The sequence below is a fragment of the Cherax quadricarinatus genome, chromosome 6, assembly GCF_038502225.1.
Source record: "Cherax quadricarinatus isolate ZL_2023a chromosome 6, ASM3850222v1, whole genome shotgun sequence".
Taxonomy (NCBI): domain Eukaryota; kingdom Metazoa; phylum Arthropoda; class Malacostraca; order Decapoda; family Parastacidae; genus Cherax; species Cherax quadricarinatus.
Genome location: NC_091297.1, coordinates 502,790 through 526,365, shown reverse-complemented (window position 1 = coordinate 526,365; position 23,576 = coordinate 502,790). Strand labels below are relative to the sequence as shown.

General features: G+C 41.4%; 1 protein-coding gene across 1 annotated transcript in view; it reads left to right on the top strand.

Annotated features, from left to right (window-relative positions):
* LOC128691830 (uncharacterized) overlaps positions 1-21,872 on the top strand; it is a gene marked incomplete at its 3' end in the record, with an annotated part of 54,308 nt that extends 32,436 nt beyond the window's left edge. Inside the window, 2 exon segments of the mRNA XM_070082078.1 lie at positions 298-504; positions 21,624-21,872. Of these exon segments, the coding sequence (XP_069938179.1) occupies positions 298-504; positions 21,624-21,872 (456 nt within the window).
* Between the last annotated feature and the right edge of the window lie 1,704 nt (positions 21,873-23,576).

The following is a 23,576-nucleotide window of genomic DNA, read 5'->3' as shown; positions in this document are numbered from 1 at the left end:
TTAAAGTATGGGTTTGGGATATTGGCAGTTTGGAGGGATATGTTGTGTATCTTTATACGTATATGCTTCTAAATTGTTGTATTTCTGAGCACCTCTGCAAAAACAGTGATTATGTGTGAGTGAGATGAAATTGTTGAATGATGATGAAAGTATTTTCTTTTTGGGCATTTTCTTTCTTTTTGGGTCACCCTGCTACGGTGGGAGACGGCCGACTTGTTAAAAAAATAAACAAAACTAATGATTATTATTATTATCCATTGATTTGTGTTATTTTTATGTTGCAAGAAACACTCACAGATACGTGCAGAACGGGAGAAGATGTGTTCTCGTGTTGAAGGCAACAGTGTCAAACCTTGGATTTGTAATGAATGTCAGAAAGGTTTCTCCACTCAGCGAGGTGCTTGTGAACATTATGCAGCATCACACAAGGGACAGAATTTCTCGTGTGATCATTGCAGTGCTTCATATGTGCGCAAGAGGGATCTCATTGGTCATTATAACAAGGCAAGTATTTATAAGAGTTAGGTCAAAATACAGTATCATATGCTAAAAATTCAAATAAATGAATATAACAATCTTGTGGAATGATTGGGATGTAGTGTAGGTGTAGTAGAAAAGCTTAGGCAAAGAGTTGGTAATCCCAGACTACTGTGGGTTTGAGTCCTGATACCTCACTGAGCAATATTGTATTTTGCTGCTGTGTTTGGAAGATTTTTAATGAACAAATATATTTGAGGTACAGCAGACCCCTTATATTACATGGTAGTTACGTTCCTGAAAATGCCATGTTATATAAACTGAAGAACTTGCGGGAAAAATAGGGTTACGTTCCTGGGAGCCCAAAAAAAGCCAAACAACTTTTTTTTTGGCCCTCCAAATCTTACAAAAATAAAAGTGGCTATGTAATTGTTGTTCATTGTCGTGATGTATTATGTTGTTTTACTGCTTAAGACTACAAGTGCAACAAAAATTGTGGGTGATGGTGTTTGTGGATGATTGTGAAGAGAGTGGAGAGTTATGCTGTGGCCCTACTGGGCTGAGGTGGATGGTAGAGGTTCTGGTACTGAAGTCAGTCAAGTTAGTCTGTCAGTAAGTCAGTCAAATAAGTCAGTTATTCATCACACAAACTTGTATATTTACCTCATTCTTTTTGTACAAACTGACACTTCATTAAGGCCATAGTCTCTCGCTGTATCCACCACATGTGAGCCACTCTTAAGCTTGTAACTCCAAGACTTAAATGCTTAACCCTTTTCTTGCCACTTTCAACAACACTTGTTTGCCTACTGGGTGCCATGATTGCTTGGCAGATACAAAATATGGCAATTAAAATACCAAAACACAATCCACAAACACAGCCAGCTCCTAGATGAACGAAAGGCTGGGATGAGTGTGGCAGGGGATGGTGGTATGTCTCCCTCATGGAGACAGTGGTCTCACTCACAGCAAGGAGGCGGCCTGAGCTAAGGAAATATCCCATGGGCGACACTCCAAATTTTTTCCCCTCTCACAAACTGAACTGTGTTAAGTTAATTTTGTATAAAATTATGCCACAATTTTTCAATAGTATAATAACCAAAATGTGCCAAATAAATCTGTGTAATATAAGGGTCTACTGTACTTACATTTTTAGTGTACAGGAGAGTCCTGCTTTACAGAGTTTTGCTTTACAGTGCTTTGCTAATACTGTACAACAGTTTTCAGTTATACATATTCTTCATTTATTCAGACTTCTTACACTAAATATATTCACCACTCACTATAAGCTAAGGACAAAAATATTTTAAGGCAAGTAATATGTGTACTGTATTTCTTTAGGCCTGGCTATATTTCTCACTTAATATATGATAGTGTAAATATATTATCAGGTTTTGTATGCATTTGAAAGTGAAAAAAAGGCTATGATTCATTTTACAGCAGTATGCCAGGACCTAACCTACTGTATAAGTGGTGCCTTCCTGCATATTTGGAACAAAGTATCCTACATTTTCTCTGTCTTCTATTGCTAGTTGCACTAATGCTGATTTTCCGTGTGTGGCCTTTTCTCTAATATGTGCTTTCTTGTTTCTAGTTTTTTCTTTGACTCTCACTTGTATATAGAGTACTTTATTTGCTAAAGCAACCATCGACGGTCTCATTTCTCAGTTCAGTTATCTGCACACTGCTTTACTTTTATTGTAATTAAACACAACTGACCTCAAAGTAAGTTCGCTTGTGTCTGTCTTGCCAGTTTGCTGTACAGTAGACCCGCGGATTTCGTCCGGTGCGGAAATCATACAGTTCAGATTTCAACCACTTTTTTCAACTAAATTTTACCACAGGTTTTGTACATCCGTTCAGAAATCGTCCGTACCAGACGCATCTGCCTGGGCCGCTCATACATTCGTGACTAATTTTTGGGCACATTAAATTTCTTATTTTACGTTAAAATAGACATTTTCATTAATCCACCTATGATATTTTCTTCAAAATTATATAAGAAACACGTTACGTAGCATATAAACATTCTTTTGTTACTTGTTCACTAAGAGTGTTCCTCTAGTCTTAATGCCATAGTAATACTACTAATATGTAATAATAATCACTCTTGGGCACATTATTTTATGTTAATATAGGCATTTTCATTAATCCATCTATGATATTTTCTTCAAAATTATATAAGAAACACGTTACATAGCATATGTAAATATTCAGTGTTTATATGCTATGTATGTACCTGTTTTTACCTGACCAGCCGGGCTGTGGCTCGTACGTTGGATTGCGTGCAGCCAGCAGTAACAGCCTGGTTGATCAGGCTCTGATCCACCAGGAGGCCTGGTCACAGACTGGGCCGTGGGGGGCTTTGACCCCCGGAACTCTCTCCAGGTAAACTCCAGGTATGTTTAACCCTTTCAGGGTCCCCAGGCCCTCTCCGAGACTTGTTCTCAAGGTCTCCAAATTTAAAAAAAAAAAAATTATTTTTTCTTATGAAAAGATAGAGAATCTTTTCCCGATCATAATGACACCAAAAGTATGAAATTTGATGGAACACTTATGGAATTATGTTCTCGCGAAGTTAGCGGTCTCGACGATGTTTACGCATCAGCAATTTTGCCCACTTTGAGCCCTATTTTCGGCCAATTCCAGTGTACTAGTCGACAAAAATCATAACTATTTCGCTAGAACTCCATTTTTTCTATCGAATGAGTACAAGAAACCACCCATTTACCGATTTCAACTGTCCAATAAAGTGGTCAGAATTTAGCAATTTTGCCAATTTCACACAAATTTCAAAAGATGCCAATTTCCGAATAAGGTCCAGAATAAACAAGAAAGACATTCCTGGCACTAAAATAACAAGTTCTCTGTTCGTTAGTCACATCCCCAGGCCCCTCTTATATTTCTTTGGCTTTCTACTTTGAATTTTTATTCTTACAAAATGTAGAAGATTTACTGTTAGGCAAACTACTGCATTAGTGTAGAAATGGTATAAATAATATCAGCGCACTTGTGAAAGAATATTAGACTCACCAGTTGACGTGTATTGGATGCTTGGCATGATTTGTTTACTTTTGAACTTAGGTAAAAATCGAACATTTCTGCTACTTTGAACTCAATTTCAAGGTACTTTTCATTGTGAAACTAGTCAAAATCATCTCAATTTCTGTAATATGTCTTCCATTCTATAAAATGATACCAGGAAAACTAGAATACAACAATAAATACCATACGAAAATACAGTGCAAAGTCGCTGTTTTAATCCAAAAACACGGTCAGAGTTTTTTTTTTTCCTCATTACGCACTGTGTGCTGCAGGATTCTTTTATACTGTGCACACTGACCACATAGACCCATTCTTTCATATGTAGGCCTACCAGCTTTCTCTCATTAGATTTGAGGGCGCTATAATTTAGGCATACTAGTACGTCAAAAACCCTGGGGCGTAAACCGTACTAGTATGGCCGAAACCCTGAATGGGTTAGTAATAACCACTCTTGGGCACATTAAATGTCTTATTTTACGTTAATATAGACATTTTCATTAATCCAAATATGACATTTTCTTCAAAATCATGTAAGAAACACGTTACATAGCATATAAACATGCCTTTGTTACTTGTTCACGGGCTACACCTACCAGCTACCTACACTGACTTCCTACAAATAAACACTGCTCACCTCTTGCTCTTCATTAAGACTACAAATATTTCAAGGTAAGTAATGAATGTACTGTGTATGTATTTTACTTTTTATTGTGTTTTTTAATGCCTAGTTCTATTACTAACTTAATTTATTTTTTGTTAATATTTTTGGGTGTCTGGAATGGATTAATTGGATTTACATTATTTCTTATGGGAAATATTACTTCAGTTTTCATTCATTTCGGGTTTTGACTGACCTTCTGGAACAGATTAAGGACAAAAACTGGGGTTCCACTGTATTTCATTGAGGTGAAAAGTGATCAAGACAGCCACATCCAACCTATCATATGCCATGATGTCATTGTCAGCAAAAGCTTGCACCTGATTTTTCAGGGTAAGTACATCAACTTTAGGCCTGTGAACTGTACTGCAAATGTCTTTGTTTGCTCACAGGTAATGAAAGAGGAAAAGGCTTGAGTACCATTTATTGATGAATAATGTATGCCTCTTACCAGTATACAGCTCCATTTTCTTTACCACATTGACAGATATCCCAAGTAATTTATGGCTATTTTCTGTTGCTGCCCATCTTATGTAGACAGTCAAATCAATGACCATGCCACTTTTGCAGTCACATATGATGAACAGTTTTATACCAGAGTGGCTTCATTTGATTGGTATGTACTATTTGAATGATAGTTGTTCCTGAACAGTATCAAAGACTTGTCAGTCACAAGATTTGTAAAATGATACAAAAACTTGCTGACCTTGTTTTTCAGATACATTAAAACTTCTTGATTTTGAATAACACAGCATCTTTGCTGGGATTTACCTTGTCAAGAAATGAAACACACTCAACAGGAGCAGGATTTGGTTTCAAATAACAAGGTCACTAAATGCCAGAGTACATATAAGCCTTGTTGTTGTTGCAATATTGTTCTTATGTACATGTGACATAAGACATAAGCATAATAATGGCAAAGAACAGATACAGGTCTGCCATAGTACAGTAGTGTCATTCTATTCATGCAGGTGTGATCGTGTTGAAACATTTGTGTTTGTCATGGTATACTTTTGATATGCATTTGTTTGCTGCACAATAAGCTGCATCAGGGCAATATCAAAGAACAAGTCAAAGAGAGAAGCTTCATGAGAGTTCTCTGTTACAGTGCAGTGATGTTTTACTCCACTGTTTGTGCAATCTGGTGGTAGTGGTTGTGGTACATCTGTAGCTACAGTTGGTAGTGGTTGGGATGGTGATCGTCATGTCCTTCCCAGCCCTACAAAATGACCACCATAATCATCACTATCACTGTCAGGTGGTTGTGAAGTACTGTACATGGTAAATGTGCATTTGATACGGTGCATGGCACACTTCCCTACCCGGTACATTGCCACACATCTGTATCATTGGCAGATATTGCATGTCATTATTGTTGGAATTATCACTCGTCTCATCATTGCACTCACCCCTCACTGCTTAGATTTTTGCCAAAGTGATGAGAAAACTTTAATTTCTTCTTGCATTGGAAATATAAACACACATGCAGTATAATGTGATCCTTTATTGATGACGTTTTGCCCATGCAGTGGGCTTTATCAAGTCACAAACAGATCTACTTGGGTGAAACATACATGCGTATTTATAGGATGAGAATGCTGGGTCAGGTGGATAAAGCTGCATGTGACAATCTTCTGAGTATGGTGATAGTCTAAAAACTTGGGTAGCTTGTAAAAGAGATTGGTTAAGTATATGAGTAGACCTTCTGCAGTGTTCCTGCATAGTCCTCTCCACCAACTCCATTTCTAAACATGTTTCCAACATCTTTTCCAATACCTCATTCCAAATATCTACCTCCACAACCATGACCATCAAGGACATTACCAGTAATAGACAGAACAAGTTTCAGTCCTCTGCAGGGGTATACATAATCCCTTGTAATGACTGCAGCAAATTATACATCGGCAAAACATCCAGAAACCTCAAAACACGTATTTCAAAACACCAGTACACAGGCAGATCTGACGATCCAAGGAATGCCTGTGTTCAACACCGTAATTCACACAACCATTTAATCAACTACAGAAATGCAAGACTTATCGCCAGAGAAGACATCACTCAATACCGAAGAATCCTGGAGTCATCACTTATCTGCGCATCCAACAGTTTCAACCAGAACAACGGTTTCTATAACATAGCTGAACCCCTCGCCAAGAAACTTCTTCATCACTATCCCACATAAGAATCGAGGAACACTGCAGAAGGTCTACTCATATACTTAACCAATCTCTTTTACAAGCTACCCAAGTTTTTAGACTATCACCATACTCAGAAGATTGTCACATGCAGCTTTATCTACCTGACCCAGCATTCTCATCCTATAAATACACATGTACTATGTTTCACCCAGGTAGATCTGTTTGTGACTCGATAAAGCCCACTGTGTGGGTAAAACATTGTCAATAAAGGATCACATTATACATTGTTGCTGGTTGAGAAACTCCAGAGGTGGATGGCATTTCGTCATCAGCATTTGGGCCAGTATTTGGGACATTCCTAATACTGTATCACTTTCACCCACGTGAGTTCTACACTCAAAGAACTCAGTCCTCATCACTATCCTTGGGTGGCTGATTCTTTTTGGAGGAAGTGTTTCAATACAGCACGTAGTAAACAATGTAATGACTACCACTAACTCCCACAATGCCCTACACACAAGACTTATTCTAATCTTCACACACCCATGCTGCAGATTTTTTCTGATGTAGGCCTAACCAGACTGATCAAGGATATTTTGGAGGCACAGTAGGGTCCCACTTATACAGCAGGTTAGGTTCCAGGCTACTGCCAAAAAGCAGACATCACCAGAAAGCAGAATGCCATTTTTTCCACTTATAAATGCATATAAATGCCAGTAACAAGTTTCCACTAACATATACAGTGAACCCCCGGTATACGATATTAATCCGTTCCTGAGAGCTCATCGTATGCCAAAATTATCGGAAGGCGAATTAATTTTCCCCATAAGAAATAATGGAAATCAAAGTAATCCGTGCAAGGCACCCAAAAAAAAAAATTTACCACATGAAATATTAAGTTTAATGCACACAAACTGAAGAAGACATGCACAGTTTGTAGTACTCTACTACAATAGAATACATGACACTTACCTTTAACCCTTTCAGGGTCCAAGGCCAAAATCTGAAGTGGTGCCCCAGTGTCCAAGAATTTTCAAAAAAAAAAAATTGTTATTTTTTCTTATGAAATGGTAGAGAATCTTTTTGTGAATGTAACAAAACAAAAAGTACGAAATTTGATGGAAAATTTACGAAATTCTGCTCTCGTGAATTTTGATGTGTCAGCGATATTTACGAATCGGCGATTTTGCCGACTTTGACTCCCATTTTAGGCCAATTACATTATTCCAGTCGACCAAATTCTCAGCTATTTTACTAGTATTACTTCTATTCTATCGATTGAGCACAAGAAATCGCCAAGTCAACTGTTTCAACTACAAAATAAAGTGACCGGAAATTGGTAATTTGGCCAATTTAACACAAAGTTCAAAATATTCCAATTTCAAAATAGGGTCCAGAATAAACAATGTAGGTATTCCTGGCACTAAACTAACATTTCCTCTGTTCATTAGTTATGTTTTGAGGCTTTACAAATAAATTCCATTTTGATTTTTTATTCACATAATGAATTTTTATTCACACCAAAAAATAGAAGATTTACTGTTATGCAATATTGTAAAAATTGTATAAATATCATCACCACATTTGTGAATGTATATTAGACCCACCAGCTGGCGTGTATTAGACGTGTGAGGTCGTTTGTTTACTCTTGAACATCGGCAAAAATTTAACATTTCCGCCACTTTGAGCTCAATTTCAAGCCATTTCCAGTACTAACACCAATCAAAATTATCTCTATTTCTGTAATATGTCTTCCATTCTATCAAATGAGACCAAGAAATCACAAATACAACTATAAAAAACATACAAAAAAACACTGCAAAGTCGCTGTTTTAATCGAAAATCATGGTCTCAGTTTTTTTTCTCTCATTATACACAGTGTGCTGCAGGATTTGTTTTATGTGGTGCACACATACCACATAGATGTATTCTCTCATATCTAGGCCCAAATTTACCATTCACAGTTTATCAGAGTGAGCTGAGCTCATGACGTAGATCTACGGTTTGGACCCTGAACGTAAAGCCGTAGATCTACGGGACGGACCCTGAAAGGGTTAATGAAGATCTAGTGATGATTGATGGGATGGGAGGAGGGAAGAGTGTTGAAGTTGTTAATGTTTAAAAGGTGAATCCCCTTCCATTAGGACTTGAGGTAGCAAGTCCTTTTCTGGGGTTACTTCCCTTCTTCTTTTAATGCCACTAGGACCAGCTTGAGAGTCGCTGGACCTCTGTCGCCGTTCCTTTAAGATTTGTCTAAAATGGGCCATAACATTGTCATTGTAATAGTCACCAGCACGGCTTGCAATGGCTGTGTTACGGTGATTTTCATCCATAAAGGTTTGCAGTTCAACCCACTTTGCACACATTTCCTTAATTTTTGAAGTAGACACAATGGATTCCACAACTGGCATAGGCTTCTCAGGGTTAGCCCCAAACCCTTCAAAATCTTTCTTAATTTCCATACTAATTCTCACCCTTTTTACCACAGGGTTGGCACTAGAAGCTTTCTTGGGGCCCAGGGTGACTTATTTTGCAGAAACAAGCACCAAAAACCGAATGTATGTTTAGATGCGAGCACACTGGCTGGCTTGTAAACACTGGCACTCACGTGGACGCGTCCCGGACGAATTGTGTGTGGCTTTTTTTTAACGAGTGGCGAGGCAAAATTTTTGCGTTAAAATGTATTGAACACCGGATTTAATGTATACCGATGCCATCGAATGCTGGGGGTCCACTGTATTATGTTAGCAATAGAACTGGGCATTAAAAACAATAAAAAGTAAAATACACACACAGTATACCCATTACTTACCTTAAAATATTTGTAGTCTTAATGTAGGGTGAGAGGTGAGTTTAATTTGTAGGAAGTCCGGTTTGGGAAGTATGGGTAGCCAGTCAGCCAGGGCAGCCCTCCCCACCCCACCCATACGTAATATATACTACGATATTTAATTAAAGCTCACCAGAGCGATAAAATACATATACAGTACATTCATTAATTACCTTAAAATATTTGTAGTCTTAATGTAGGGTGAGAGGTGAATTTCATTTGTAGGAAGTCAAGTTTAGAAAGTATGGGTAGCTAGTCAGGGAAGCCCTCCCCACCCCACCCACACAATGTAAACAAACCAGGCGAACACGTCTGGTTTTCGTCACTTTACTTTGTGTACATGTTGTCTCCACCTTGATACAGTAGAATAAATAAAGAGAAATACTCCCATTCTCATGTGCCACCATTTTTAGAAGAAATGATGCTCTGAGTGAAGGTATACTTAGGTACAGGTATACATAAGTATAAGTATCAGTTATAATAATAATTTAGGTATGTCGTCCGCCTGGGCTACATACCTACACCTATCTACATAGCTGCACGATATTTAATGTGGCCAAGAACCATATTATTACCATCAACATACCATGTTCACCGAGTTTAATCGTTTCTAACAACTACCTTTAGATGCCATCATAAACAAAGAGAGAAGTAAAGAATAATTCATACCGAGAATTGTAAACAAAAGTGTCATGTATTAAGGGGAGTGACATAATATTTTCCCTCGGCCCGGCTACCACACATCCATAGTATATACGTAAACATAAAATGTTGATATGCTATGTAACGTGTTTCTTATATAATTTGGAAGATAATATCATAGATGGATTAATGAAAATGTCTATATTAACATAAAATAAGACATTTAATGTGCCCAAGAATGATTATTATTGGTACATTTTATGTAATGTTTTCCCTCCGCCTGGCAACCACACCTCCACAGCATATAAAAAGCATGTTTATATGCTATGTAATGTGTTTCTTGTATAATTTTGAAGAAAATATCATAGATGGATTAATGAAAATGTCTATATTGATGTAAAATTAGACATTGAATGTGCCCAAGAGTGATTATTGTTACATAATAGAGAGATGTGCTTTTGGAAAATGTAAACAAACCATGCGGCATGCGCCATATTTGAAAGACCGCTTGTTGTATAGAAAGTTTTGGTCATAATTTGAGATCACCATATTAGCGGAACGCCGTAAGGCGAAATGCCGAAAAGCGGGGCCCTACTGTACTAGAATTTTAGGTGCAGATTTACGTCATCAGCACTTTCTCCAGTTTAAATCTACATCAACAGCTTAAGGGTTAAGTTCAGTCATACCTCAAATTTGCTGGTTTCCTTATTTGAGGGTTTCAGTTATTTTTTTTTTTTACTGATGAGTAGACCTGTAAACTGTTTAGATTATTTACAAGTTTTTTGGCAGCAGCCATTTTTTCTTGGTTTGCTGCATGAGCCCTAAATTTGAAACTAACCATAATGTTTCAGATTGTATTCTCTAGGTTTCCCATGCCAAAATTTTATTATTCACACCATGTTTAGTTTCATATAGTCTATGGGAATGTAAACCCCTGTGAATTTGTTGTGTTACTGCCTGCTCATTGAAGTACACCTAATTTACTATTTTTTTTTATGCATGTGTGTATGCACGTGCATGTGCTCACCTGTTTGTACTCACTTATTTGTGGTTGCAGGGGTCGAGTTATAGCTCCTGCCCCCGCCTCTTCACTGATTGCTACTAGGTCCTCTCTCTCCCTGCTCCATGAGCTGTATCAAACCTCATCTTAAAACTATGGTTTCTGTGTGTGTGTGTGTGTGTGTGTGTGTGTGTGTGTGTGTGTGTGTGTGTGTGTGTGTGTGTGTGTGTGTGTGTGTGTGTACTCACCTATTTGTACTCACCTATTTGTGGTTGCAGGGGTCGAGTCTTAGCTCCTGGCCCCGCCTCTTCACCGGTTGCTACTGGGCCCTCTCTCTCCCCGCTCCATGAGCTTTATCAAACCTCGTCTTAAAACTGTGTATGGTTCCTGCCTCCACTACGTCATTTTCTAGGCTATTCCACTGCCTTACAACTCTATGACTGAAGAAATACTTCCTAATATCTCTCTGACTCATTTGTGTCTTCAACTTGCAAGTGTGGCCTCTTGTTTCTGTGTCCCCTCCCTGGAACATCCTGTCTTTGTCCACCTTGTCTATTCCACGCAGTATTTTATATGTCGTTATCATGTCTCCCCTGACCCTCCTGTCCTCCAGTGTCGTCAGGTCGATTTCCCTTAATCTTTCTTCATTGGACATTCCCCTTAGCTCTGGAACTAACCTTGTCGCAAACCTTTGTACTTTCTCTAGTTTCTTGACGTGCTTTATCAAGTGTGGGTTCCAAACAGGTGCTGCATACTCCAGTATGGGCCTGACATACACGGTGTACAGTGTCTTGAACGATTCCTTACTAAGGTATCGGAATGCTGTTCTCAGGTTTGCCAGGCGCCCATATGCTGCAGCAGTTATCTGATTGATGTGTGCTTCCGGAGACATGCTCGGTGTTATACTCACCCCAAGATCTTTCTCCTTGTGCGAGGTTTGCAGTCTTTGGCCACCTAGCCTATACTCTGTCTGTGGTCTTCTGTGCCCTTCCCCTATCTTCATGACTTTGCATTTGGCAGGATTAAATTCGAGAAGCCATTTGCTGGACCAGGTGTCCAATCTGTCCAGGTCTCTTTGAAGTCCTGCCTGGTCCTCATCAGATTTAATTCTCCTCATTAACTTCACATCATCTGCAAAGAGGGACACTTCTGAGTCTAACCCTTCCATCATGTCGTTCACATATACCAAAAATAGCACTGGTCCTAGGACCGACCCCTGTGGGATCCCGCTCGTCACAGGTGCCCACTGTGATACATCATTACGTACCATGACTCGTTGTTGCCTCCCTGTCAGGTATTCTCTGATCCATTGCAGTGCCCTTCCTGTTATATGCACCTGATGCTCTAGCTTCTGCACTAATCTCTTGTGAGGAACTGTGTCAAAGGCCTTCTTGCAGTCCAAGAAGATGCAATCAACCCACCCCTCTCTCTCGTGTCTTACTTCTGTTATTTTATCATAAAACTCCAGAAGGTTTGTGACACAGGATTTGCCTTCCGTGAATCCGTGCTGGTTGGCATTTATACTCTTGTTCCGTTCCAGGTGCTCCACCACTCTCCTCCTGATAATCTTCTCCATAATTTTGCATACTATACACGTCAATGACACAGGTCTATAGTTTAGTGCCTCTTTTCTGTCTTCTTTTTTTAAAAATGGGAACTACATTTGCCGTCTTCCATACCTCAGGTAGTTGCCCAGTTTCCAGGGACGTGTTGAAGATTGTGGTAAGTGGCACGCACAACATATCTGCTCCCTCTCTAAGGACCCACGAGGAGATGTTGTCCGGTCCCATTGCCTTTGAGGTATCGATGTCCCTTAGCAGTTTCCTCACCTCCTCCTCATCTGTATGTATGTCGTCCAACACTTGTTGGTGTATTCCTTGCTGGTGTCCCCATCTGGTCTGTCCCCCCAGAGTGTGTGTGTGTGTGTGTGTGTGTATGTGTATGTGTGTACTCACCTAGTTGTATTCACCTAGTTGAGGTTGCAGGGGTCGAGTCCAAGCTTCTGGCCCCGCCTCTTCACTGGTCGCTACTAGGTCACTCTCCCTGAACCGTGAACTTTATCATACCTCTGCTTAAAGCTATGTATGGATCCTGCCTCCACTACATCGCTTCCCAAACTATTCCACTTCCTGACTACTCTGTGGCTCAAGAAGTACTTACTAACATCCCTGTGATTCATCTGTGTCTTCAACTTCCAACTGTGTCCCCTTATTGCTGTGTCCCATCTCTGGAACATCCTGTCTTTGTCTACCTTGTCAATTCCTCTCAGTATTTTGTATGTCGTTATCATGTCCCCCCCCCATCTCTCCTGTCCTCCAGTGTCATCAGGTTGATTTCCCTTAACCTCTCCTCGTAGGACATACCTCTTAGCTCTGGGACTAGTCTTGTTGCAAACCTTTGCACTTTCTCTAGTTTCTTTGTGCTTGGCTAGGTGTGGGTTCCAGACTGGTGCCACATACATACATGGTATACAGGGTCCTGAACAATTCCTTATTAAGATGTTGGAATGCTGTTCTGAGGTTTGCTAGGCGCCCATATGCTGCAGTAGTTATTTGGTTGATGTGCGCTTCAGGAGATGTGCCTGGTGTTATACTCACCCCAAGATCTTTTTCCTTGAGTGAGGTTTGTAGTCTCTGGGCCCCTAGATTGTATTCCGTCTGTGGCCTCTTTGCCCTTCTCCAATCTTCATGACTTTGCACTTGGTGGGGTTGAACTCCAGGAGCCAATTGCTGGACCAGGTCTGCAGCCTGTCCAGACCCCTTTGTAGTTCTGCCTGGTCTTCGATCAAATGAATTCTTCTCATCAACTTCACGTCATCTGCAAACAGGGACACTTCGGAGTCTATTCCTTCCGTCATGTCGTTCACAAATACCAGAAAAAGCACTGGTCCTAGGACTGACCCCTGTGGGACCCTGCTGGTCATAGGTGCCCACTCTGACACCTCGCCATGTACCATGATTCGCTGCTGTCTTCCTGACAAGTATTCCCTGATCCATTGTAGTGCCTTCCCTGTTATCTCTGCTTGATCCTCCAGTTTTTGCACTAATCTCTTGTGTGGAACTGTGTCAAATGCCTTCTTGCAGTCCAAGAAAATGCAATCCACCCACCCCTCTCTCTCTTGTCTTACTGCTGTCACCATGTCATAGAACTCCAGTAGGTTTGTGACACAGGATTTCCCGTCCCTGAAACCATGTTGGCTGCTGTTGATGAGATTATTCCTTTCTAAGTGTTCCACCACTCTTCTCTTGATAATCCTCTCCATGAATTTTCATACCATACATGTCAGTGACACAGGTCTGTAGTTTAGTGCTTCATGTCTGTCTCCTTTTTTAAAGATTGGGACTACATTTGCTGTCTTCCGTGCCTCAGGCAATCTCCCTGTTTCGATAGATGTATTGAATATTGTTGTTAGAGGTGCACATAGCACCTCTTCTCCCTCTCTCAGGACCCATGGAGAGATGTTATCTGGCCCCATTGCCTTTGCGGTATCTAGCTTACTCAGAAGCCTCTTCACTTCTTCCTCGGTTGTGTGTACTGTGTCCAGCACTTGGTGGTGTGCTCCACCTCTCCGTCTTTCTGAAGCCCCTTCTGTCTCCTCTGTGAACACTTCTTTGAATCTCTTGTTGAGTTCCTCACATACTTCACGGTCATTTCTTGTTGTCTCTCCTCCTTCCTTCCTTAGCCTGATTACCTGGTCCTTGACTGTTGTTTTCCTCCTGATGTGGCTGTATAACAGTTTCGGGTCAGATTTGGCTTTCGCTGCTATGTCGTTTTCATATTGTCGCTGGGCCTCCCTTCTTATCTGTGCATATTCATTTCTCGCTCTACGACTGCTCTCCTTATTCTCCTGGGTTCTTTGACTTCTATATTTCTTCCATTCCCTAGCACACTTGGTTTTTGCCTCCCTGCACCTTTGGGTGACCCATGGGCTCATCCTGGCGTTTTCATTAATCCTGTTACCCTTGGGTACAAACCTCTCCTCAGCCTCCTTGCACGTTGTTGCTACATATTCCATCACCTCATTAACTGGCTTCCCTGCCAGTTCTCTGTCCCACTGAACCCGGTTCAGGAAGTTCCTCATTCCTGTGTAGTCCCCTTTCTTGTAGTTTGGCTTCATTCATCCTGGCCTTCCTGCTTCCCCCTCCACTTGTAGCCCTACTGTGTATTCGAAGCTTAAAACCACATGATCACTGGCTCCCAAGGAGTCTTTCATATGTGATATCCTCAATATCTGCACTACTCAAGGTGAATACTAGGTCCAGTCTTGCTGGTTCATCCTCTCTCTCTTGTAGTGTCCCTTACGTGTTGGTGCATGAAGTTTTCCAGTGTGTGTGTGTGTGTGTGTGTGTGTGTGTGTGTGTGTGTGTACTCACCTAATTGTGGTTGCAGGGGTCGAGACTCAGCTCCACCTCTTCACTGATCGCTACTAGGTCCTCTCCCTCTCTGCTTCCTGAGCTTTGTCATACCTCTTCTTAAAACTATGTATGGTTCCTGCCTCCACTACTTCACTTGCTAGGCTATTCCACTTCCCGATGACTCTATGACTGAAGAAATACTTCCTAACGTCCCTGTGACTCATCTGAGTCTTCAGCTTCCAATTGTGACCCCTTGTTTCTGTGTCCCCTCTCTGGAACATCCTGTCTCTGTCCACCTTGTCTATTCCCCACAGTATCTTGTATGTTGTTATCATGTCTCCCCTGACCCTTCTGTCCTCCAGTGTCGTCAGTCCGATTTCCCTCGACCTTTCCTCGTACGACATTCCCCTGAGCTCTGGAACTAGCCTTGTTGCAAACCTTTGTACTTTTTCTAACTTCTTGACATGCTTGACCAGGTGTGGGTTCCGGACTTGTGCTAAGTAAGTATGGGCCTAACATACACAGTGTACAGTGTCTTGAACAATTCCTTATTAAGGTATCGGTACGCTATTCTCAGGTTTGCTAGGCGCTTGTATGCTGCAGCAGTTATTTGGTTGATGTGTGCCTCCGGTGACATGCTCGGTGTTATAGTCACCCAAAGATCTTTCTCCCTGAGTGAGGTCTGTAGTCTTTGTCTACCTAGCCTATACTCTGTCTGCGGTCTTCTTTGCCCCTCCCCAATCTTCATGACTTTGCATTTGGCAGGGTTGAATTCGAGAAACCAGTTTCTGGACCACGTGTCCAGCCTGTCCAGGTCTCTTTGCAGTCCTGCCTCATCCTCATCCGATTTAATTCTTCTCGTCAGCTTCACATCATCTGCGAATAGGGACACTTCAGAGTATTCCTTCCATCATGTCGTTTGCATATATCAAAAATAGCACTGGTCCTAGAACTGACCCCTGTGGGACCCTGCTCGTCACAGGCGCCCACTGTGATACCTCTTTACGTACCATGACTCGTTTCCTCCCTGTCAGGTATTCCCTGATCCATTGCAGTGCCCTCCCTGTTACATGTGCCTTATCCTCCAGCTTCTGCACTAATCTCTTGTGAGGAACTGTGTCAAAGGCCTTCCTGCAGTCCAGGAAAATGCAATCAACCCACCTTTCTCTCTCGTGTCTTACTTCTGTTACCTTGTCATAAAACTTGAGAAGGTTTGTGACACAGGATTTGCCTTCCATGAATCCATGCTGGTTTTCATTTATAATCTTGTTCCGTTCCAGGTGTTCCACCACTCTCCTTCTGATAATCTTCTCCATGACTTTGCATACTATACATGTCAGAGATACAGGTCTGTAGTTTAGTGCCTCGTTTCTGTCTCCTTTCTTAACCCTTTGAGGGTCGACAGGCCCTCTCCGAAACTCGTTCTCAGGGTCGGCCAAATTTAAAAAAAAAAAAAATTATTTTCTCTTATGAAAAGATAGAGAATTTTTTCCCGATCATAAAGACACCAAAAGTTTGAAATTTGATAGAAAACTTACGGAATTATGCTCTCGCAAAGTTAGCGGTCTCGGCGATGTTTACGCATCGGCGATTTTGCCCACTTTGAGCCCCATTTTCGGCCAATTTCACTGTACTAGTCGACAAAAAACATGAATATTTCGCTAGAACTCCATTTTTTCTATCGAATGGGTGCAAGAAACCACTCATTTATGAAATTCAACTATCCAGTACAGTGGTCAGAATTTAGCAATTTTGCCAATTTCACACAAATTTCAAAAGATGCCAATTTCCGAATAGGGTCCAGAATAAACAAGAAAGACATTCCTGGCACTAAAATGACATTTCCTCTGGTCATTAGTCACGTCTCAAGGCCCCTCTTATATTCTTTTGCTTTCCACTTTGAATTTTTATTCTCACAAAAAATAGAAGATTTACTGTTATGCAGACTACTGCATTAGTGTAAGAAATGGTATAAATATTATTGGTGCACTTGTGAAAGAATATTAGACTCACCAGTTGACGTGTATTGCACGCTTGGCACGATTTGTTTACTTTTGAAGTTTGGTAAAAATCGAACATTTCTGCTACTTTGAGTTCAATTTCAAGGCACTTTTCTTTGTAAAACCAGTCAAAATCATCTCAATTTCTGTAATATATCTTCCATTTTATAAAATGAGACCAAGAAAACTAGAATACAGCAATAAATACCATACGAAAATACACTGCAAAGTCGCTGATTTATTCAAAAAAAATGGTAAAATTTTTTTTTTTCTCATTATGCACTGTGTGCTGCAGGATTTTTTTTAGACTGTGCACACTGACCACATAGACCCATTCTTTCATATGAAGGCCTACCAGCTTTCTCCCACTAGATTTGAGGCCGCTAGAATTTATGAGTACTAGTACCGTACGTCAAAAACCCCTACGCGTAAGACGTACTAGTACGACGAAAACCCTCAAAGGGTTAAATATGGGGACTACATTTCCCGTCTTCCATATCTCAGGCAGTTGCCCAGTTTCAAGGGATGTGTTGAAGATTGTGGTTAGGGGCACACACAGCATCTCTGCTCCTTCTCTAAGGACCGACGGGGAGATGTTCTCCGGTCCCATCGCCTTTGAGGTATCAAGGTCACTTAGCAGCTTCTGCACCTCCTCCTTGGTTGTTCGTATGTCATCCAACACTTGGTGGTATATTCCCTCTTGATGTTCCCTTCTGTGCTGTCTTCCCAGAGCCCTTCCTGTCTCTACTGTAAAAACTTCCTTAAATCTCCTGTTTAGCTCCTCACATACCTCCTGATCATTTCTTGTGAGTTCTCCACCTTCTATCCTCAGTCTGATCACCTGGTCTTTGACTGTTGTCTTCCTCCTGATGTGGCTATACAACAGTTTCGGGTCAGTCTTGATTTTCGATGCTATGTTATTTTCATACTGTCACTGGGCCTCCCTCCTTACCTGTGCATACTCGTTCCTGGCTCTGCGATTAATCTCCCCATTTTCATGTGTTTTCTGCCTTCTGTACTTTTTCCATTCTCTATTGCACTTAGTTTTTGCCTCCTTACACCGTCGGGTAAACCAGGGGCTCGTTTTGGTCTTCCCATTGTGTCTGTTGCCCTTGGGAATAAACCTTTCCACTGCCTCCTTGCATTTTGTTGTTACATATTCCATCATTTCATTTACTGGCTTTCCTGCCAGTTCTCTGTCCCACGGAACCTCCTGCAGGAAGTTCCTCAAGCCTATATAGTCCCCTCTTTTATAGTCTGGCTTTTCCCATTCAACTCCTGTTATTCTCTCCACTTGCAACTCTACTATGTATTCAAAGCACAGAACCACGTGGTCACTAGCTCCTAGGGGACTCTCATATGTGATGTCCTGAATGTCTGAACTGCCCAGGGTGAACACAAGGTCCAATCTTGCTTGTTCGTCCTCCCCTTTCACTCTGGTAGTGTCCTTAACATGTTGGTGCATGAGGTTTTCCAGCACCACATCCAACATCTTGGCTCTCCATGTTTCGGGCCCCCCATGTGGCTCCAGGTTTTCCCAGTCAATCTCCCTGTGGTTGAAATCACCCATAACCAGCAACTTTGCTCTGCTCGAGTGAGCTCTTCTTGCCACCTCAGCAAGTGTGTCCACCATTGCTCTGTTGCTCTCTTCATATTCCTCTCTTGGCCTCCTGCAGTTCTGTGGTGGATTATACATCACTGCAATGACCACCTTGTGCTCCCCAGACTGAAGTGTGCCTACTATGTAGTCCTTTTCTCCTGTCTCGTTTGTGCCTCCTATTTTCTCGAATTTCCATCATTTTTTTATGAGTAGAGCAACCCCTTCTATCTTTCCTCATGATCTGATATCCTGGTGGGAAGATTGCATCTGTTATTGTCTCAGTGAGTTTTGTTTCTGTAACTGCTATGATGTCTGGGGACTTCTCATTGATTCTTTCTTGCCACTCTTCATATTTATTCGTTAATCCATCTGCATTTGTGTACCAAACCTTCAACTTCTGTTCTAATACTGTAACTGTGGTCCTGGGGGAATACTGGGGTTGGGAGAGCAGGAGCCCTGGTGGGGGTCTGTGGGGGGATTGCAGTGGAGGTGGAGGAAGAGTTCCCATAGGGGGTTTCTGTAGGGGTAGAGTTCGTGGTGCGGGGGGTGGGAACAGAGGGATCGGTGTGTGATTGCTGGTTTAGATTGTTCAGCAAGAATGGTATGTAATACCGACAAGATTAAATTAATTTCATCTTGTCGGTATTACATACCATTCTTGCACAACTTGTCAGGACATATACTTAACGTTCACGACTACAACAACTACTACTACAACTAACCCATCTCTTTGGGAAGGCCCTATTTCCACTGGGGAATCCCGCCTGCCATTGACTGCCCTCGTCTGCTACACCTGACGTTAGTATATAAGCGCCAGGCTCCTTTCTTCTGCTTCAGAATCTCCACGACTACGGTGCTCTTTGCACCTACTCCAAGGTTGAGGGACTGATTACCTCGTCTTCTGTATATAGTCCTACTGTCTTCAAGTTATGTCCTAGAATTTGTATTGATAAAGCCACTGGATGGCAAAACATCTACAATAAAGATACCCAGATGTTGCACATGTGTCTTAATTTCATCTTAGATTGTTCAATTGCCTTGGGGGTGTCGTGGTTGGAGTCCTTCTGCAGGTGTTTCTGGGGGGTGTGCTTGCCCTTCCACCTGTGCCTGGGTTATTCTGTTCTTCTTTGTCATTTCCTCCCATTCCTCCTTTCGTTTTTGCACTCTCTCTTTCAGTATCATCCTTTCCTCCTGTGTTCTGTCTCGATCGAGGTACACACTCTTGAACTCCTGTTTGCCTCTCAGCCGTGCTTTCTCGTGATGGATCATGGTTCAAGTTGATTCTGCCTTGAAAATTACTTTGAGAGGCCGTTTCCTTCTCTTTGTGAACCACCCGATTCTCCGAAAATTTGCCACCTGGGTCATGTCTCCCTCGCCTATCACCTTCATGATACCTTCAATCGCTTTTTTCTCCTCCTGTTTTCTTTCATCATAGGTTTCCCCTTCAGCTTTGTCTAGCCCATAGACAAAAACTGATCTCTCCCTTTCCACCTCCCACTGTGACTCCCATTGCATCCTCTGAGGTGTTTTAGTTCCTTCCTGTTGAGTGTTCCTTCCTTCACTCCCTTCCCTAGCTGTGGCCCCTATGCTCATTGGTTTGTCCTTCCTGCTCACCTGCTCCTGGCCCCCACAAGTGTCTGGTAAAGTCCCTGCATATGTCCTAGTTCCTTCAATGTCTTCCAACCTCTCATACCGTCCTAGTGTGCTCCCTGTCTTTGTTTTGGCCCTGTGTGGGTTTGACAGGACCTTTGCATACAGTTTAGCTTCCATGCTTCCTCCAGACCCTTTGTCTGTGTCTGATGTAAACATTGCTGATGCTACTTCTGTATTATCTTTATCTCTAGGCTGTTTCAGATTTCTCAGCTCCTCTTCTAATCTCTGTATCTTGGCTTCTGCTACTGTGGCATGTTGCTCCCACCTTCTGCTTTCTGCTGCTAACCTCTCCTCCATCTTCCTTGTAAGCTCATCTAGCCTCCTTCCCCAGTCTTCCTCCCTTTTTTTGAGCTCTGCCTCCCAATCGTCCCTCCCAGATTCGTCCGTCGGGCCCTTGCCTCTCATCCTAGTTCTTGGTTGCCCCATTGCACCACAGAAGGAAGGGGGAGAGATGGTTAGGGGGAGGGGAATAGATTGTTAGGGGGAGGGGGAGGATGGTTAGGGGTGGGGGAGAGATGGTTGTGTGGGTGTGTGTGTGGGTGTGTGTGTATGGGTGTGTGTGTGTGGGGGTGTGTGGGGGGGTGTGTGTGGGGGTGTGTGTGTGTGTGGGTGTGTGTGTGTGGGGGGTGTGTGGGTGTGGGTGTGTGTGTGTGTGTGTGTGTGTGTGTGTGTGGGTGTGTGTGTGTGTGTGTGTGTGGGTGTGTGTGTGGGTGTGTGTGTGGGTGTGTGTGTGGGTGTGTGTGTGTGTGTGTGTGTGTGTGTGTGTGTGTGTGTGTGTGTGTATGTGTGTGTGTGTGTGTATGTGTGTGTTGCCAAGTGCAACTAGATACTCAGGTTTTACTCATCATGCAATTTCAGTTTCCTCTATCTACTTAACCTTGCTAGGTTAAGTAGTTATCATAGTGCTGTGAACAATCTATAGTGTACATATGACAGTTAACTGTGAAGAAATAGAAAGGAAAACATAAATTCTGTACTAACTGAAATGCAAACACTACTTACAAAGCACTGTTATGAAAGCTGAATCCTATGGCATCCCACTGTATCAGCTTTACTCCCTATGTAGGTTATTCAAACTTCCAGTGTTACCCCTTGTATATCCCCACCTGATGTTTTTAATAACTAAATCATATTTTCTATTAAAAATAGACATTAAAGTAAATAGTAACAAGTTTCCCTTGTATATATATTCTAAAATGTATTATACATCAGGCATTAATTTCAGGTGCACCTAAACATTCAGCCTTACAAGTGCAGAGTACCTGAATGTTCGAGCAAATTCAGCTCTCATAGTGCTCTGTATCGTCACTTGCAGTCTTCACATAGCAAAGACTCTGACACTGTCTTTAGTTGCCATATTTGTTGTGCCACCTTTGCCAAGAAGAGATACCGAGATGCTCACATTCAAGTTTGTGCCAGCAAAGCTAGTGATAATGAGCCACTCGAGTGTCCAATTTGTGAGAAATCATTCAAGGTAAGTTCTGAAATGTGTCAGTTTACTCATTATCTAAGAAAACTATACCCAATCTCCTCTCCCTGGGGCATTCTTTTAGGAAAGAATATGACAGAAAGCCTCAAGGTCGCTCTAAATATGATCTGATTTGTTCTATAACATGTTCTTTGCTGGTTTGGTTATTACACTAAAGGTATAAAATTTCATGAGCACACAATTTTGGCATCAGCCTTATTATACCAACTGTAGTTGTATTATTTTACAGCTACATACATTCTTAAATTTTTTTTCTGCACTTTCAGCTTCTGAGCAGTATAGTTCTGCTCAGTAGTATTCTCCCACATGTGGTTGCACGGCTCGAATCTTAGCTTCTAACCCTGCCTTTTGACTTGCTGCTTGCTAGACTCACTCTTTCTTAGCCTCACGGGTCATATTGTACTTACTCCTAAAACTATATATATAGAGTCTGCCTCCAACACTTCTTCACTGAGGTCATTCCACTTCCCTACCACCCTGAGACTTAAGAAATACTTCCTGACATCCCTGCGGCTTTAGCTCCCAACTGTGCCCTTGAGTACCACCTTTCCCATTTCTCAGACAGCCAGTCCCTGTCTGCCTTATCAATTCCTGGGTATTTTGTATGTCATCAACTAGTACTGTACATAATACTGAGACTTTGTGATATGTGAAAATTGAGATTCTGATTAAATTCTGTGGACAGAAGTGTAATCTTTTTTCTATGTACTGCATATGTACGCTATTTCTTTAATGTCCAAATGTTAATGATACCTGTTTAAGTTGATAAGAAACTTATGATAAAAGTCTAGGTTATGTTCACAAGTGAGAATGATTATTAAGATTAAGGATTAAGGATTTTATTTCTTTGCATAGTTTTCAATGCGTAATCACAATATTGATTTGCTAAGTACACAGAAAGCCACTATCATGCCGGGGCATTTCGGGCAGACTAAGACTTAATGCTTAATAGACTACTTAATAATAGACATATATATCATAGTTGGTTCAAATTGAACATTTCTTTTTATATTTCAACAGAGGTAGTAGTGGTTTAGCAGTCATTAAATTAACAAGTAATTTATTAACAAGTTACAGGATTATATTTTGGCACATTTTACATAATGAGATTGAGACCATTTTAGTTTTGAAATAATCTTACAAAATTTGGAAATTTTTGAGTTGGTGGCTATAATATAGTGTTTGTGTTGTTAATTTTTGGAGATGAGGTGATTTCTAAGCAGAGCCTTGAATTGGTGTGCAGGCAGCAGGGGCCCTTTATATGCATGGCATTTTTGCATAGGGAGAGAGGGACATGAGGGATATCAAAGAGTGTTTTGTGTCTTGTGTTATGCAAGTGCATTCTGTTGTAGTTCTCAAGAAAAAGTTTGAGAGGAAGGTTAATATTAGAGAATAATGTTCTGTGTCCTCCATGGGGAAGTGGAACAGAATTCTTCCTCCGTAAGCCATGCGTGTTGTAAGAGGCGACTAAAATGCCAGGAACAAGGGGCTAGTAACCCCTTCTCCTGTATATATTACTAAATGTAAAAGGAGAAACTTTCGTTTTTCCTTTTGGGCCACCCTGCCTCGGTGGGGTACGGCCGGTGTGTTGAAAGAAAGAAGAATGTTCTGTGTTTGTAGTAGGCACAATAATGAGTGGATATTTTGTATGTTGAAACCTGTAATTGTTTTACATGATAGTAGGATTGC